At 45.0% G+C, this 18975-nt stretch overlaps 1 protein-coding gene across 1 annotated transcript in view; it reads right to left on the bottom strand.

Moving 5' to 3' along the window:
• The window catches only part of FDX1 (ferredoxin 1), a 30665-nt gene extending 13985 nt beyond the window's left edge, over positions 1-16680 (bottom strand). The window contains exons 1-2 of the mRNA XM_032838323.1: positions 16308-16680; positions 11253-11377 (exon numbers count right to left, since the gene is read on the bottom strand). Of these exons, the coding sequence (XP_032694214.1) occupies positions 11253-11377; positions 16308-16474 (292 nt within the window). The 5' untranslated portion in view covers positions 16475-16680. The remainder of the gene's footprint in view (positions 1-11252; positions 11378-16307) is intronic.
• Positions 16681-18975: the final 2295 nt, after the last annotated feature.

Genomic DNA, 18975 nt, shown 5'->3' with positions numbered 1-18975 from the left:
AACAACAACAGGGAATCAAAAAACATGACAGGAATTCATATAGATTTATGTGAACATGATCAGGATCTCCCAATTTGAATAATTTCCCTCAAAAGAGACATGAAGGAAATAGATGATATAGCAGGAAAAAAAACAAAACAAAACCAAGGTCTGAGGTAATAAACTAGGTCCGTTTGATCAGAGAGGTATAGCTGCCCCCTAGTGACGAAATATAATACACTCTGAAAACCAATCCTCCAAGAAATATAGATCAATATAAAAGTTGGAATTAACAACAAAAAGAAAGTTGGAAATTACACATGCTTTTAAGTGTGTTACTTCCAAAATTTACCATTTTTTTCCTTTTTACTCATATATGCTCATTACTTCATACAGTGAGGAATAAAACAGGAATGATTTTATCCTCCATCACAGGCTCTGAGGAGGAAGCAAATGAAGGAACAGATACTTAACAGGTTGTGATACATGCAATGAAAGACAGAGGATGCTGCGGCAGAGAATAAAGGGCTCAGGGCAGAGAGAGGAGTCCGACTTTGGCCTGGGTGGTTGGGCAGAGCGTCACTGAGGAAGTGACATAAAACCTGAGCCGAGGCAGGTGAAAATCCCGTGTACAGGAGAGAGGAGAGAGGGGGTGTCCCAGGCAAGAGAAACATGTGAAGTGTGTATGACGTTTCAAAGCAAAATTTCTGGGTGAGGTCAGCTCTTGAGAAAAGGCCAGTGTGGCTGCAGTGAGAGAAAGAATGGTGAGAAATTCGGGAAAGGAAGGAGGGCAGTGGGGCTTCCTAGGCTGGGGTGAGGAATGTGATTTGTATCCTATGTGACACGGGAAGTTACTCATGCTTTGCAGCCAGGGGACATGCCTGATCACCCCAAGTGCAGGCTCAAGAGCGGGAGCAGGTCTGCACAGTTCCCAGCGGGCAGCGCCCAGCCAGCCCCAAGCAGTGACCGCGGGGAGGCGGACAGGCGTATGTTGGAGGCACAGCGGACAGCGGCTGCTGACGGCACCGGAGGTAGGGGGCAGAGGAGAAGGAAGAGCCAAAGACACTCTCCAGTTTCCAGCTGAAACAGCTGAGTGATGCTCACGGATGGCAGGTGAGACCTGAGGAAGAACTAGTCTCGGTGGGGAAGAAAAAAATCAAATGCTATTTCGGTATGTTGACTTTAAAAGGCCTGTGCAATTTCCAGTAAGAGATGTAAAGTAGAAAGTTGGATCTGTAAGTTTCAGGCTCAGTGGAGAGGGGAGCTAACAAGGTAAATGCAAGAATTTATGGACATCAACATGGGATTTGGGGTCACAGAAGGGATGAGATCACCCAGGGAGAAACTGTAAAAAGGACTCTGTACTTGGTCAGCCTCCCCTGAGTTGGACTACAAGGGCAACACTGAAAAAATCTCCTTATTCTACATTAGGAATCAACCAAACACCTGCCCCAGACTTCCTGACCTCATTTCCTTCATCTTTATTCTAGAAAGTGGCTTAGGCTTAACTCTATCTTTCGTGAACCTGGTTTAGCTTACCATAAGTTTATATTTACATGCCCAAATTTCTGGACATGTTCAGGTCATGGATCTTTAAAGTTTCTCTCCAGAGACCACATAAGTGAATGCAGAATTCTTGTCAAACTACTAAAGACTGTGACATTAAATTCTCTATATTCCTAGAGTAGCAAGGGGGAAAGATTCTTCAGTGGTTACCTCAGCGGGGTGGGAAACTTTTTTTTTTTTTTAAGATTTTATGTATTTGAGAGAGAGAGAGCACAAGTGGAAGAATGGGTAGAGGGAGAAGCAGGCTCCCCGTTGAGCAGGGAGCACGATTCGGGGCTCGATCCCTCATGATCTGAGCTGAAGGAAGATGCTTAACAAACCAAGCCACCCAGGCACCCAGGGAAACCTTTTTCAATGTATTCTTGAAGTGCTTTGTAAGGAACAATGAACCTGTATTAATAACCATGCTAACAACAGTAGCTAATGTTTACTTTAAGCACTTGCTTTGATTAGCTCATTTGATCTTTCCAGAAGTCTCATGAGGTAGATACTAACATTATTCCCACTCTACCCTCAGTAAAACAAGAGGTTAGGTACCTAACCCTGGGTCACAAAGCAGGTTACTCAGCAGAGCTGAGAATCAAACCTACGCACAAAGATTCTATTCTTACCCATCCAACTAATGGCCTTCAAAAACAATTTTTTTTTTTATTGTGACTCAGTGTGAACTTCATTCTACACCATGACCCAGCACACATATACTTTGTAAAACAGCTCAACAAATAGTTCATGAGATAATATACCCTTGCAGAAGATCGTGTTTTTATATACTCTGTTCTTTCTGATTTCCTTAAAATGCTTGTTGGGAGCTATTAAATTGGTTTCACAATCCACTAATACTTACAACCTGCAGTTTGAAAATCAGCATACTGCAATACATGGTCATTAATGATGATATATCTTCAAATTTTTATTTTTTTTTAAGATTTTATTTATTTATTTGACAGAGAGAGAGAGATCACAAGTAGACAGAGAGGAAGGCAGAGAGAGAGAGAGAAGCAGACTCCTGGTGAGCAGAGAGCCCGATGTGGGGCTCGATCCCAGGACCCTGGGATCACGACCTGAGCCGAAGGCAGAGGCTTTAACCCACTGAGTCACCCAGGTGCCCTTTTTTTTTTTTTTAAAGATCTTCAAATTTTTAAAAGATACCTTGAGGTATTAAGATCACAATACTTATGCTTGCTTTGATTTAGAAGGAATTAATGGAAAGCAACTCAAAATTATCTACTGCAAATAATGCATTTAAATGCTTTGAGAAAAGATGTGGCTTCAAGTAACAGAGGTTGAAACTCATTTAAGTAAATGTTTGGTTTCATTTTTATGATTTTTTTTGTCAAATGGCACATTTAGAGAGCTTTTGCTAACCAAGAAAACAAACAATACCTCATCAGAAAACAGGCAAATAATTTGAGCCATTTATAAAACAAACTCTACTAGGCAATTCTATCCCTAGAATTTATTGTGAGGAGATTATAAAACATATACATGAAAGTATTTCTGAGGATGTTCACCTTAAGTTTATTTTGAATAGCTGAAAATTGGAAGCCACCTAAATGTCCAAAGAACAAGACGGATAAGTCATGGCATATCCATATAGTAGAAAAATATGCATTGTATTTAATTTTTTAAGATTTACTTATTTTTTTTGAGAGTGTGCACAGATGCAGGAGGGGCAGGGAGAGGGAGGGAGAGAATCCCAAGCAGACTCTACACCAAGTACAGAGCCCGACGCAGGGCTCAATCCCACGACCCCGAGATCATGACCTGAGCCAAAACCACAAGTCGGACACCCAACAGACGGTACCACCCAGGCGCCCCCAAACTTTCGAACGATGTTTACAAAAGAATACTTAATGTCAGATATTCTCTCATAGAATATGCAATGGGGGGAAAACCCAACGCGTTTAGAATCAATCATCTTTTTTTATGCAAGGGAGGCACAGAACTCAAAACTCTAGCCGAGACTAACTTTCTCAGAGAAACGAAGGCCAGGAGCAGCAGGGCAGCAGGGCCGGTCACTCGGCCGACCAGCAACACCGGCTGCAGATGCCTCATGGCACACCCAGCGGTACGCCTGCCGCTCTCACGCCTCCTGATTTCCAAGAGATTTTTCTGAGCTTAAAAATATTCTTGCTTTTTAAAATCCTATTTTCCAAGCACTTTGGCTTATACAGTCTCTACTCCTCGACTAATGGCACAGAAGATCAGGGCAATTGTTGACCATCTTAGGCATTAGGTTACGTTCAGCTTCCATCCCAGTTTCCAGTCTGGGGGTGGATTCCAGCACCACGCCGTCACCTGCTGAGTTAGTGAGCAATGCCGCGGGATATTCTGATTTCCATTTTTTTCAACAGCCTAACAGTCCCAAGTCTCTGAGCTGCTGTCAAAGAATAGGAAACGCTTCTGTTTACCTGCTCACGTGGCAGCCCCTCGTGGCATTAGCACAGAGATAGGTTATAATTCACCACGACTGTCAGCTTTACAATTAAGTGAATCTTTTTTTTTTTTAAGATTTTATTTATTTATTTGACAGAGATCACAAGCAGGCAGAGAGGCAGGCAGAGAGAGAGGAGGAAGCAGGCTCCCTGCTGAGCAGAGAGCCCAATGCGGGGCTCAATCCCAGGACTCTAAGATCATGACCTGAGCCGAAGGCAGAGGCTTTAACCCACTGAGCCACCGCGGTGCCCCAAATTAAGTGAATCTTAAAAATGTGGAGACAGTCACACAATTTCAAACACTGTGTTGAGTACGAAACTGCAATAGTTTCATATTGCTCTTATTTTATCTAATTCGTGTCTGCATAAAATGTAACCACAGTACAGGTTTTAAAAAGCATAGAAATGTCATTAGTGGTTGCAGAGATTAGAATAATGGATGGATTTTTTATTTTAAATGCTTATTAAATTGTCCAACATTTTCTACAGTGAAAATGCATTGATTCTTTAATCAGAAAAAAAATGTTATTTTCTGTGTTTATACAGTCTTTCTTACCCGAATTTTTTAATTGTAGTAAAATATACATAACATAAAATCTACCATCCTTAGCCATATTTAAATATACAGGTCAGTGGCACTAAGTACTTCATTATGTTGTACGACCATCGCCACCAGCCCAGATTCTCTCCTCCCATTAGTCTCCAGCAACTTCTGTTCTCTCCTGCCTCTCTGAATTTATCCCCTCTGGGTAGCTCACGTACAGGGAGTCCCCAAGCACTTGTCCTTTTGTGTCTGGCTTACACGCTTAGCACAATGTTCTCACGGCTCATCCTGTTGCAGCTGATATCAGAACTTCAGCACTTTTTATGCCTAAAAAACAGTCCAGTCCACATATATACCACATTTTGTTTATCCACTCATCTGCTGGTAGACGTGTGAGTTGTTTCCATCTTTCGACCACTGTGAACACTGGTGTACAAGGATCTGAGTCTCTGCTTGCAGTTCTTCTGGGGAAGCCCTAGAATGGCACTGCTGGATCACACTGTTTCCCTGAGGACCGGCCAAACTGCCATCCACAGCGGCTGCACCGTCCCGCGTTCCCAGCAGCCCCACATCAGACCCCCACTTTCTCCTCCTCCCTGCCAACACCTGTTCTTCTCCCTTTCTTCTGACAGAAGTCATCCTGATGGCCCTGAAGTGCTATCCTCATCACATACACAGATTTTTATATAATAAAATAGACTAGTGCAAATATTTTTTAACACTTTCTTAATGTCAGAATGTTCTGAAGACATAATATTGACTTAAGCATTATGAAAGTCCTATGAGGGGAATACTATTATTGCCCTCATTTGATTTTTAATGAAAGTGAGGCACAGGGAACACCAGTGACTTACTCAAGTCACAGGTAGTAAAGTAAAATCACTGCATTTACTTAGAGCAGTTAAAATAGAAGTGGAATAAAGATGAGAACCTCACCATCAGATCAAGAAGAGACAGCACACTGTCTGTCTGAACATCTTCTAGTATCTTTCTCAGTGCATTCTGAAAAATTGAAAGCAACTAAAAACATTGTGTTTTCCACTGATAAGCATCTACCTATGTGATTATATACTGTAAGTGTTACTTCTAACAGACACATACTGTACTTTAGAAATGCCATCACAGACTTTCACAGTTCCTGTTGTTAGATATTTAGGTTGTCTCCTCTCAGTTTTTTCTTACAGACATTTTTAAGACAGGTAACCCATTCACACTGTTCAAAACTCAGAAAGCATAGAAAGTTGTAGAATGAGGGGCGCCTAGGTGGCTCAGTCAGTTAAGCACCTGCCTTCAGCTCAGGTCATGATCTCAGGGTCCTGGGATGGAGCCCCACGTTGGGCTCCCTGCTCAGTGGGGAGCCTGCTTCTCCCTCTGCCCCTCCCCCTGGCTTGTGAGCACACGCTCTCGCTCTCTCTCTCACTCACTCCCTCTCTTTCTCAAGTAAATAAATAAAATCCTAAAAAAAAAAGTTGTAGAATGAAAATCTTCCTCCTACCAACAGATAAGCACTGATATTTGGTTTTAAGACTCCTTCCAGAGACTTCTTTTCTTAGAAAGAATATATAATATCCTATATAATATTCCATTGTATAACTTACACACCAGCCCTCTATTGATGGGCATTTGGTTGTTTCAAATCTTTTGCTGTTACAAATATCTCTGCAGTAATAGCCCAGTATATAGGCCTAGTGCATACGATCAAATCTGTGAAGAAATTTATAAAAATCAATTTACAGATCGCAAGCTCCACATTAGCTTTCTCAGAGCTCTCAAAAGCTCAGCTTTCTGAAGGGCATGAACAACGTCCATCATTTCATTTATGTGTCCCCACTCAGAGCGGCAATGGCCTCCACACATTCTGATGTGAAGATGCCAGAGAACCTCCATGTCGTTTCCCTCAGCATTCTGAACTTCTGTAACAGCTGGTGTAACGTCTTTGTCCAGTAAGTCTATCGCCTCGGCCTCCCTCGGGGGAGTTTCAAGCGTGGGCCACACTCTCCCCTTTCTTTTGGTGCTTGAATTTTTTTAACTGAAAGTGGACACTGGAGATAACACAATGTAGCAACTGTGGAAATGAAGGTCTCCACCCTGTGCCCCAGGTTTGATGTTGCTCCTGGTGACTTTCCTGCTCTAATTCTCTCAAGTCCGTCTTCCTGGTTGTGTGTGGCCACTGAGGTCTCTGCTCAATTAGCTTAGTGGTCAGCCAGATGCCCGAGCAGGGTGTCCTTCGGTGCTTGGACCCAGTGAGTTTTCTACCCTTTGCTGACAAGCGTGGTGTGTGTGTGTGTGTGTGTGTGTGTGTGTGTGTGTGGTGTGCTCCCCTCAACGTTCGAGCAGCCTACATGTCTGTCTCAGCCCTCACCGTGCGGGACCTGATGGGGAGCCAGGGTGAGAGCTAGGATGCTGTCACGTCCTTCTTGGGCACGAGCAGGGTCCTGCACGTGTGCATGGCCCTTCGAGATCCCCAGGGCATTTCAAAGCCCGCTACGGACATCTCATTCCACATCTTCCTTTTAAATGTTTGGCCGGGCTCGTGCTTGCCCAGCTGGTGAGTGAAACAGCTGCAGGTGCCTGTTTCAGACTGAAGGCGCAGGGACAGAGCTCCCTGCACAGAGCAGTCTCGGACGCAGGCCAAAGAATGACTCCCTGGGATGGAGCTTTCCCGGGAAGCTGTAGGACTCATGACCCCGTTCCGGAGAGGGGACTTTCCGAGGAATTCAAACCCCATCCGCCCCTCCGGCAGCTGCGAGGCTGCTGGGCTTCACAGCTCCTGTAGTTCCGAAGCTGCGGGGTCTTAAAGCTACTGCAGGAGCGGGGAGGGGATGAGGGAAGGCCAAGTTAAAATGCCACAAATGCTACTATTCTTACCAAGGTCAGCGCTGGGCTCAGCACTTCACTTCCGATAGCCCGTTTAATCCTCAACAACCCTGTGAGGCCGGAACCTCTATAATCCTATCTCACAGAAGAGGAAATTGGGGCATACGGATTTTTGAGTGGCTTGTTCCAGGTCTCATGGCCAGTAAGAGGCGTCTTAGTGCTGGTTTATGAACCATAATCTGATTCCACAGTCTATTCTCAATCACTGTGTGCTGTACCACTTTTCATTTGTGAGAGAAAAATTCAGAGAAACTAAGTTGAGTTAAAAGCATAGCTGAATGCGGGGGTGCCTGGGGTTGCTCAGTCATTTAAGCATCTGACTCCTGATATTAGCTCAGGTCATGATCTCAGGGTCGCAAGTTCAAGCCCTGTGTTGGCTTCCACATGCTGAGTGTGGAGCCTATGTGAAGCCTACTTTAAAAAAAAAAATTTTTTTTTAAAGATGTAGCTAAATGAACTCATGAGGAAGATGAATTATAAATTCTATAGAATATATATTTTACATAAATTACCAATGAGTTCTTTCCCTAAATTAGTCACTCTTTTTTTTTAGCTTTTTTTTTTTAATTTCTTTTCAGCATAACAGTATTCATTGTTTTTGCACCACACCCAGTGCTCCATGCAATACGTGCCCTCCCCAATACCCACGACCTGGTTCCCCCAACCTCCCACTCCCCGCCCCTTCAAAACCCTCAGGTTGTTTTTCAGAGTCCATAGTCTCTCATGGTTCACCTCCCCTTCCAATTTCCCTCAACTCCCTTCTCCTCTCCATCTCCCCATGTCCTCCGTGTTATCCCTTATGCTCCACAAATAAGTGAAACCATATGATAATTGACTCTCTCTGCTTGACTTATTTCACTCAGCATCATCTCTTCCAGTCCCGTCCATGTTGCTACAAAAGTTGGGTATTCATCCTTTCTGATGGAGGCACAATACTCCATAGTGTATATGGACCACATCTTCCTTATCCATTCGTCCGTTGAAGGGCATCTTGGTTCTTTCCACAGTTTGGCAACTGTGGCCATTGCTTCTATGAACACTGGGGTACGGATGGCCCTTCTTTTCACTATATCTGTATACCCAGTAGTGCAATTGCAGGGTCATAGGGAAGTTCTATTTTTAATTTCTTGAGGAATCCCCACACTGTTCTCCAAAGTGGCTGCACCAACTTGCATTCCCACCAACAGTGTAAGTGGGTTCCCCTTTCTCCACATCCTCTCCACCACACGTTATTTTCTGTCTTGCTAATTTTGGCCATTCTAACTGGTGTAAGGTGGTATCTCAATGTGGTTTTAATTTGAATCTCCCTGATGGCTACTGATGATGGACATTTTTTCATGTGTCTGATAGCCATTTGTATGTCTTCATTGGAGAAGTGTCTGTTCATATCTTCTGCCCATTTTTTGATATGATTGTCTGTTTTGTGTGTGTTGAGTTTGAGGAGTTCTTTATAGATCCTGGATATCAACCTTTTGTCTGTACTGTCATTTGCAAATATCTTCTCCCATTCCGTGGGTTGCCTCTTTGTTTTGTTGACTGTTTCCTTTGCTGTGCAGAAGCTTTTGATCTTGATGAAGTCCCAAAAGTTCGTCTTCACTTTTGTTTCCTTTGCCTTTGGAGACATATCTTGAAAGAAGTTGCTGTGGCTGATATCGAAGAGGTTACTGCCTATGTTCTCCTCTAGGATTCTGATGGATTCCTGTCTCACGTTGAGGTCTTTTATCCATTTCGAGTTTATCTTTGTGTACGGTGTAAGAGAATGGTCGAGTTTCCAATTTTCCCAGCACCATTTTTTGAAGAGACTGTCTTTTTTCCACTGTATATTTTTTCCTGCTTTGTCGAAGATTATTTGACCATAAAGTTGAGGGTCCATATCTGGGCTCTCTACTCTGTTCCACTGGTCTATGTGTCTGTTTTTATGCCAGTACCATGCGTCTTGGTGATCACAGCTTTGTAGTAAAGCTTGAAATCAGGTAACGTGATGCCCCCAGTTTTATTTTTGTTTTTCAACATTTCCTTAGCAATTCGGGGTCTCTTCTGATTCCATACAAATTTTAGGATTATTTGCTCCAGCTCTTTGAAAAATACTGGTAGAATTTTGATCGGAACGGCGTTAAAAGTATAGATTGCTCTAGGCAGTATAGACATTTTAACAATGTTTATTCTTCCGATCTAAGAGCACGGAATGGTCTTCCATCTTTTTGTGTCTTCTTCAATTTCTTTCATGAGTGTTCTGTAGTTTCTCGAGTACAGATCCTTTACCTCTTTGGTTAGGTTTATTCCCAGGTATCTTATGGTTCTTCATGCTATAGTAAATGGAATCGATTCTCTAACTTCCCTTTCTGTTAAATTAGTCATTCTTAACCACAGTGTAGATCTGAACCCTGTGCAACTTTTTACAAGTCTACCTGCACAACTTTGTCTCTCCCTGTACTACTTAGGATGGAAGGCAGACGTCTGCATTTTTTTAAAGTTCTGTAGAGGTTCTGAAACTCAGTCACAGCCAAGAACCACAGCATTCAAATAAAAAACTCCTTAAAATTAGAACTGTATCAATTCTTTCTGGGACAGGTGTTTACACAGGAAGGACATCTCTTAGGGAAAATGATAGAAAGGCAAAAGGGAAGGGAAAAGCAGAGGTTTGGGGGTTAGAGACTTGAGTCCTAGACCTCCTAACTGCTCCATGTATGATCCCAGAAAAATTAATTTCCCCAAACCTCATTTTCTTCATCTATAACATAGAAGTTTTTAAAAAACAAGTCTACTTCTTGGACTTGTTACAAGAACAGATAACGTATGCTGGAATGTTGTTTGCACTCAAATGGCCGTTGTTATGATTAAACTGAACTGATGTTAGATGTAAGAATTCAGCAAATGCGATGACCTGTCAACTCTGGACAAAATCTACTCTGTGAGGCACCTGAGCAAGAGCTCATAATCTCATACGGGAGAGGGGAATCCTCTAAAGAGGAAAACCATGATGAGCATTAACATAGGCATATTTATTACATGAAGGGAAAACGGAGGAGACATAATTCTGATCTGGAAGGGCTCTTAAAAGTGCAGAGTGAACAATGCCTTGAACGAATCATAGTCAGATATACTCCTTGGGCCTTTCCTGTGGACCAGTGGTTCACAAACTTTAACATACATCAAAATCACACGGAGGACTGTGAAAACACATTGCTGGGCTCTACTGCAGCATTTCTGATTCAGAAGGTCTGGCATGGAGCCTGAGGATCTGCATTTCCCAAGTGACATGATGCTAATGGTAAAAGGAACCCCCTTTGAGAACCACCACTCCAGAGAGAGAGAGAGAGAGAGAGAGAGAACAAGCTTGAGCAAAACTGCCAAGTGAAAGACTGCATGTCTCTGAGCCATAGGAAGGCAGTTTCTGGAACATCTGGAACAGTAATGTAAACTGTTAACAGTAGGGGAAGCTTAGTGAAGATTATATAGGAAAATTCTTTTCTCTAAGTTGAAGGTATTTCCAAATATAAAGTTAAAACCAAAAGACTAAGTCAAAACTACTCCTCTGTGATATGACATTCATGATCTCTAACCTGGTGTCTTTCAACTTCAGTTGCTACCCCCAGCTTAGTGGCACACATCTCACCATCAGTAAGGGAATGAGGCAACAGACTTCGGGGCACATGGTTAATTCAACGTACAAAGAAGAGAAATGCAGTATCACTCATATTCTTTATAAATGAGAATTTAACACTAACACGTCCTGAATTTTAGTATTTAACTTAGCATGCTAAAGGTTAAAATTCTGCAAAAAAGCACCCAAAAGTTGAAACCCATTTAATGGTTTCACTTATAAATTTTAAGGAATGTCCCATACTCACCAAAACCATCAATATCTAGATTATTTTCGATCACAACATCCAGGAGAGAGTCACCAACTTTTCCTTTGGCTGTTAATGTCTCGCCATCACGGTTTACAAAGTGAACTGTTATTTTATCTTCTGAGCTGGAAAGGAAGCAGTCCTTTATTATTTTTAGTCATTTCAAGGGATACTTTAAAATATTGTTTTCAGGGGCGCCTGAGTGGCTCAGTGGGTTAAGCCTCTGCCTTCGGCTCGGGTCATGATCCCAGGGTCCTGGGATTGAGCCCCGCATCGGGCTCTCTGCTCAGCAGGGAGCCTGCTTCCCCACTCTCTCTCTGCCTGCCTCTCTGCCTACTTGTGATCTCTGTCAAATAAATAAATAAAATCTTTAAAATATTGTTTTCAGGGGCACCTGTGTGGCTCAGTCGGTTAAGCGGTTGCCTGCGGCTCAGGTCATGACCCCGGGTCCTGGGATCAAGCCCCGCATAGGGCTCCCTGCTCCTCAAGGAGCCTACTTCTCCCTCTCCCTCTGCCTGCTGCTCCCCTTGCTTGTGCTCTGTCAAATAAATAAATTCAATCTTTTTTTAAAAAACACTGTTTTCAGAGCCTGTAAGGCCAAAGAAAATAGGGTGTGCATCTATGGAGGTGCACCTACGCACATAAATATGTTTTCTATAGTATTTTCTTTCCTTTCCACAGTTTGAGAAAAAGACATCACAAAGCTGAGGTGTGTCTATCTCTCCACCTACCAGAGAGGAAGCTCTACCCACCATCTTAAAGGAAAGAACAACCACATTTCTATTAAGGCCACATGTTGTGTCACCCCAAGGGTCACGGTCATAGGTCACAGTCACATGACAACATTTAGCAATCCTCACCAGTCATTAAATCTATGTTGCTCTCCCACAGCTCTCTTAAAAGCAATGTCTCTATGTAACATCCCTAAAAGATGAGAGCATGGTCGTGGAGCACTGGAGAAAGGCCCATCGTTCTGGGGTCAGTACGACACCCGTCACGCAGGTGTCTGGTAGGCCCTGTGGCTGTGAGGCAGCAGACGGACTGTTTTCTGAGCATTTAAACATCTCACTTTGCTCCTCATCATGTACTCAAAAATCAAAGGGACTAGTGTAGATCTGTGTTTGTTTGAATCCATGGGAGGATAAATAAAATGCCTCCTTACATATTTCATTACAGGATATTATAGTACCCAGCAGAGTTAGCCGACTGACTTAAAGCGCTTTCGCTTCTCACAAACATCACTACCCAATCTGGGAGAAGAAATTCTGTTAGCAACTAGAAGCTTGTCATCCACCGTCGGTCATTTTTTAATTTTTGCCTCACAAATGAAAAGATGTACTTCAGCTGAAAAGAATTAGTTGCAATTTTCACTACCGCCAATAGATGGTAATAATCCATCAAAGAAAACTTTCGTGTAAGAAAAAACCTAGAATTACAGGATCCCAAATTATCAAGTCCAATTATCTTATTTAACACATGAGGCAACTGAATTCCTTTCAGATAATGCCCTCCCTGATAATTCAATGCTGAAAAAAGAGAATTGTATGAATTAAAAATGATCACCTGTGTATGTGTGTGTGTCCCCGAGAGAGAGAGAGAGAGAGAGAGAGAGAACGTCCCTCCAAAAGGGCCAGTGCTCTCCAATTCTCTTCACAGCCAGAAAGTCCTTTTGAAGTAAGTACTCCTGAACATTAGTCCTGATTTTGAACTAGGTAACCGCCGCCTCTCCAAGGCAGAGTGGCTGCGAACTAGGATACTCTGGAGGCGGGGCGGACTCCGCTTCCGGGGTTATTCCAAGAACACAGACAAAGAAAGAATGTAGAACTGACCTCACAGATACTCAGGACATGGAAAGAGAAGGTTCTGTTGACCATCTGTACAAGGAAGACTGAGAAAGACGGAAGAAACAATGTTAAGATCTGCAATTCAGGCAAGGAGGGCTCTAGTTTAAGCCAGAGTTCAGAGAGATGAAGCAGCCTTGGCGAAGATGGAAATGAGTTCAAGTCTACACCTGTTTTAATTGAGCTAAAAGAAAAGAACCAGAGAAGAATGTCCAGAAGCCAGATGGAAATACGGGTCTGAGCCCAGCACCACAGTCTAGGGATCTGACAAGGACAAATGCCCGGGAGCTAAAGGCTGCAGGAAGGACAACAGCAACAATCCCATCCTGAACGTGCACCCCTGTAAGACAGAGGTTTTACCACTGCTGTTCTTCTGGAGCATTCTACTGCTAAGCTTACAGCACGGAAATGTGACATCAGACTCCTATAAAATCAGGGTAACATGTAGATTCCAGTTTTAACAACGGAGGCAAAATACCTAACACAGAGGAGCGCTCAACAAACACAGATCCACAACTTTAAGGCCTCAGTCCTTTTGTTGCTGAAAAGCCTGAAGGCCTATGTACTAAAGGCGTAGAGTCCACAGAAAAAAACCGCAGAGTGAGAGCAATGAAAGGTCTGCTGAAGGCCCGGAGAGGAAGCAGAAACAGGAGAGGAAGGGTAATCTGCAGCCGACAGAGCCTGGAACCCAAGAATCAGACGCAGGCTGCAGCTGCGGCTCTGACACGCGCGTGAGATGACCGCGGGAAGCCGCCCACTTCCTTGCTGGGGGACAGGGAGATGCAGGCAACGGTGACTTCAGCAAGCAGCTGAGACCATTCAAGGAAAGTCTGTGGAAACTCTGTTCCTTAAAGCATCATACACATGTACGTTACCCAAATACCTTTCTCCATCTGCTATTAGTCATTGGTATTGGTGGGTTTTATATTTTCCCCCCAATTCTAAGAACTCGCCAAAAGCCCTGAGCTGTTCCTCAGGGTAAGAATTCACGCACTGAGAAATACGGTCCTTCTAAACCTTCTACCATCGTCAATTAGTCAGTCAGCACCACAAGCATCTCTTTTCTTCGTTTGTTACCTTTTCCCACTGCCATTTATTCTGCTCGGCCACAGATGTTTTAAGGAAGCTGTGAGGGGTGGCCATGGTAAGTTTGTGACAGACTTCTCCTAGGGAGGGAAGTGATGGCTGCTGCCCTCCTTTTTACATGGGCGGGGGTGCCTGGGGCATTTGGTCCAGGGAAAGGGCCCCTTTTAGGGCTCCCTACCTCCGTAGCCATCCTAACTCTTCCAAATGACTCCTTGGACTAAAGAATTATCAATTCTTCTTTGCTAAACACCTAGTTTGCCAGCTACTTAACATGAATTTGTATCCCCCACTCCACCTGCCTCCCAGGATTTTCTTGAGAGTGAAGTACAACAAGTTTTGTGATAGCCCTTTGGAACCGAATCACAACAAAATATGAAGTATTGTGTCAGGGTATTTTGAAGCAAAAGGACTTTTTCAACTCTCAGTTATTGATAACTTAGCTACATGCACAACTTCCCAAGACGGAACTACAGCCTCTAGGCTGCTCTGTCCAGTGGAACGTATCTGCACCAGCAGAGATGTTCTGTACCTGCGGCGTCCAATACAGTAGCTGCTGGCCCCACGCGGCTGCTGAGTACTTGACATGCGGCCAGTGCAACTGGAATGCTGAATCTTTTCACTGAATTTAACATAAGTTATCTTAAACAGCCACATGTGGTTAGTCATATCCAAACTAGAAAACACAAGGCTCAGATAGTAAGACTTGGAAAATCTAGCTGTAGCTCCAAAGTCTGCGATACGAGGCACAAGGCCATCCACTGAAACAGGGCCAAGGTGGGGAAAGGAGGATTATGAGGGAATAGAACGGATGTGCTTCCTTTTAAAAGACAATTTGTCTAAGCAAGTTCAAACTTAGTAAGTTTAGGGGGGGATAATTCCCATTTACAAAAGCACTCGTGTTCCCTTTAAATACTGGTTTTGTAAATATGTTCAATATATGTCCCAATTTATACACGATTTTTCAAGAATGCATCCACAGCAGAAAGCAAGACACTCGCATGTAGAGAGGTCAAGGAAATAGGAACAAAGTAATCTGGTTTGCCTTCTCCAATATCTCCCCCACAGTCCATGAAACAAAGATTTATTGAGCACACTCTATGTAACAGGATTAAAGGAGGCAAGATGATTAAGTTCTAGTCTCTCTGTTCTTGGGGAGCTTATCAAGAAGAAACCAGATAAGGCAGTGGACAACACTCTGCCTCCAGTTCTTGCATCCTGCTGGGGGACAGCAAGGACCTGCATCACAGACGGCCCCACCACACTGCCGCACTCTGAAATGATGAGTACATTTTAACTCTGTGACATCGCAGGGGGCTGTGTCTTTGAAAAACAAATGTGCCCAAGAATATAAAACTTCACCATATTTGGGGGAAATTTTTTCACTTCAACATTTAATACAAAACACAACACTGTGGGCCTCAGTAGCTACAGTTCAAATTGAGCCCTCCCCAATTTGCGAGGCACAATACTACCTGTACTACCTGACTTAGTCTTCAAATAACTGTACGACGCCTACACTAGTGCTATGCTCCATTTATAAATGGGGAAACTGAGGCCTACAGTGATGAAGGAAGTTAGGCATTAAGACCAGTTTAAAACCCTGCCTTGCCAACCCAAGGCAGAGCCTTTTAGCCCCGTACCAGCTCGGAGTGCGGTCAGGGAAGTACCGGGAACAAGTGGGTGTATTCCAAACAGACATTCCTCTGCCAGAGAACTGGAAACAGAAGGTCCCAACAGGGCGGGGGAAAGGCCCAGGACGAAAACTGCTGGCCAGGACATCCGTGAGGAACATCTTATGAAGGTCACTGCAGGCTCCGGTCAAATCAAAGGTCAGCGCCCAGCCAAACCCCGGGAGCGGGCGGCGGCAAAGCGCACGGCTTTCTGGAGGACCCCGGGAGGCGCGGGGAACGGGAGAGCCTGGGTCCCGCGGTCCCGATTCCCGCAGGCGTCGGCGGGACACAAGGGAGACAGGCCCGCAGAAGCGCTACGGACCGGGCGGGCCGAACGGCGAGCGATCGCGGACACTCCCGGGACGCAGGCGCCTGAGCAGAAGAAGCGGAACGAGGCAGCCCACGCCGCCCGCCGCGGCGCCCGGGACCCCCGCCCGCATGCGCACGCCGCGCCTCACCTGCTCCACGCCGGCGCCGACACGCTCAGCGTCCGGGGCAGCTCCCCCGCGCCGCCGCCCCGGCCCGGGGCCGCGCGGGGTCCGGCGACGAGCAGCCAGCGACGGGCCGCGCTGCCCAGGGCCGCGGAGGCGGCGCGCAGGAGCCGGGCGCCCCCCGCGGCGGCCATAGCCGGTGGTCACGTAACGACCGGAAGCGACGGCAGCGTTCGGCTCGGCGAGTGCGAACAGGCCGCCGCGCCGGCGCCGGACGCCCGGGGGTCCGCGGGGAGGAGCGCCGCGGCTGGGGTCCCGGCGAGGGCCTGCTCGGTGCGGCGGCCGCGGGCTGCGCGCGCCTTCCGGGTGACCTATAAACCCGGCTGCACCCCGAGGGCTGCGCCTCCCCCTGCCGGTTCCCACGCCTCCCGGGCGGGTGTGGCCTCTCGGGGGCGGGGCTGAGCGCGGGGGCGGCGCCCCTCCCGACCAGGTTGGCCTGCACCTTGCGGCTCCGACCGCGGTGGGCGCGCCGGAAGCCGGAGCTGTGAGAGGCCGGCGACGTCGCCCCGGAAGATACCGTAAAAAGACCGGCAGGTAAGGAAACCACCACTTCTGTTTCGCCCTTCTCTCGCCTTCTCCCCGTTCAAAACAGAACAAAACCCAGTGTGGGCGATTATCATCCTGGAGTTCAGATTAGGGAAAAAAGGGAATTCTGGCATTGTCAAACAAGGACAGTAGGAAATTTCACAATGCCAACAGACATTGCCAACACAGAGGAACAGTTATGATTATAAAGGGATACTGGAGAAAGCCGGTAATAATTCAGGGTCAATAAATGCTCGTTCAGCCCATGAAATCCATGAGTTTGGAAACCTTTTGATGAACTGTGGTTTTTTTTAAGGGCTTCTACAAAATGCAAGAAAGATGAACTTAAAAATACCCGTTGTCATGATTGATACGTTGTGGTGGAAAGAACGTGGGCTTTGAGGTCAGAAATAGCGATGTTCAAATCCAAGGTCTGCCACTCCTGAGCTCTGAGACCTTGGGGGAATTATTGTCAAGGATAAGCGTTTCCAAAACCCTTAAACACTGATAAGATGTTCCAGTCTCCAGGGCCATTCTGAGGGTTACAGAAAAAAAAAAAAACGTACAGGGAATGGCATAATGCGTCACAAATCTTAATGTGATAGCTTCCTGGGCCCCCCTCCCTAAAGCCATTTTAAAGATGCCAAAGGTCAAAGTCAAGTGGATAATTGCAGATGTGCTAAACACAATAAAAATACTTTAAAAATTAATTAAATGAATTAAATAGTTATTATTTAAATATTTAAAAATTTTAAAATACTTTTTAAAATATTCAGGGGGCACCTGGGTGGCTCAGTGGGTTAAGCCGCTGCCTTCAGCTCGGGTCATGATCTCAGGGTCCTGGGATCGAGCCCCGCATCGGGCTCTCTGCTCAGCAGGGAGCCTGCTTCCTCCTCTCTCTCTGCCTGCCTCTCTGCCTACTTGTGATCTCTCTCTGTCAAATAAATAAATAAAATCTTAAAAAAAAAAAATTCAGAACAAGGAAGTCTAGACCTGAGTAAAGTTTCTCGAGACATTGTGTGCTGGGCCTTGAACCTGATGGCAGAGAGAAGGCAGTCATTTGGCTCCCAAATTGCCTAAATCTTCCCATAAAGAGAGAAATTTTCAGGCTGGAAAGGGACCACAAACCCAGACAAGTTAGTCTGAAAGAGAAGGTTGTAAAAGAACAGTTAAGTTTTTTTGTATATAAGATCAAATCTTTAGATTGAGATGAGTTCATCTGTAGGAAGAAAATGGGAGGGGCCGGGATTACAGACTTTCTTCTGTCAACAAATCCAGTTCAGCTGGGTTATGGCACGTGCAGCTTTGTGCTTCGTGTGGTAGTGTGTATACGTTGTTCCACTTAGTAACCCCCATGCTACCAGCCACAGGGCCTGGAGCATATCAAGTGGGCAGTAAATATTTGTGAATAAGTGAATGTTGTCATGTAACTTCTGTTAGTAATCATGACAATTCGTGAAGCAGTTACATGAAAATTAAAGATGGAAAAAATGTTCTCCAGATTTTCAAAGATGGGTAAGGCTTGATCCCAGAATTGCAAATATCTATTCAGCAGGATTATAGAGGGGATTTATAAACATGTGGTCTCTGAACACAGATTTAAAAAGCAATATGGAATTACTGAGGAAGAGCTTTTGCTTATGTATTTGTCCATCTTATAAAACTCCTGGGGCTCCTGGGTGGCTCAGTCGGTTGGGCATCTGCCTTCGGCTCATGATCCTGGGGTCCTGGGATTGAGCCTTGCATCGGCTCCCTGCTCGGCAGGGAGTCTACTTCTCTCTCTCCCATCCACCACCGGTGCTTGCTTGCTCTCTCTTTCTCTCCCTCTTTCTCTCAAATAAATATAAATTAAAAGAAAACTCCCATCCCCCGGGCACCTGGCTGGCTCAGTCCTTAGAGCAGATGACTCCTAACTTCAGGTCATGAGTTCAAGCATCACCCTGGGCATGGAGTCTATTTAAAAAACAAAACAAGACAAAAGATCCTTGCACGCTGCCATCTTTCACTCCTGTCAGAATCTTGAAGCTCTTTTCAAATTCTGTTTTTCCCATGAAGTTTATCCCAACAGATAATGTTGCCTAAGCCCTCTGTCTGTTCTTGTAAAACTGAG

The sequence above is a fragment of the Lontra canadensis genome, unplaced genomic scaffold (genome assembly GCF_010015895.1).
Source record: "Lontra canadensis isolate GAN:19392208 unplaced genomic scaffold, GSC_riverotter_1.0 scaffold104, whole genome shotgun sequence".
In the NCBI taxonomy this organism is placed as follows: Eukaryota; Metazoa; Chordata; class Mammalia; order Carnivora; family Mustelidae; genus Lontra; species Lontra canadensis.
Note: the sequence above shows the minus strand (reverse complement) of the source record. Positions and strands in the feature narration are given on the sequence as shown.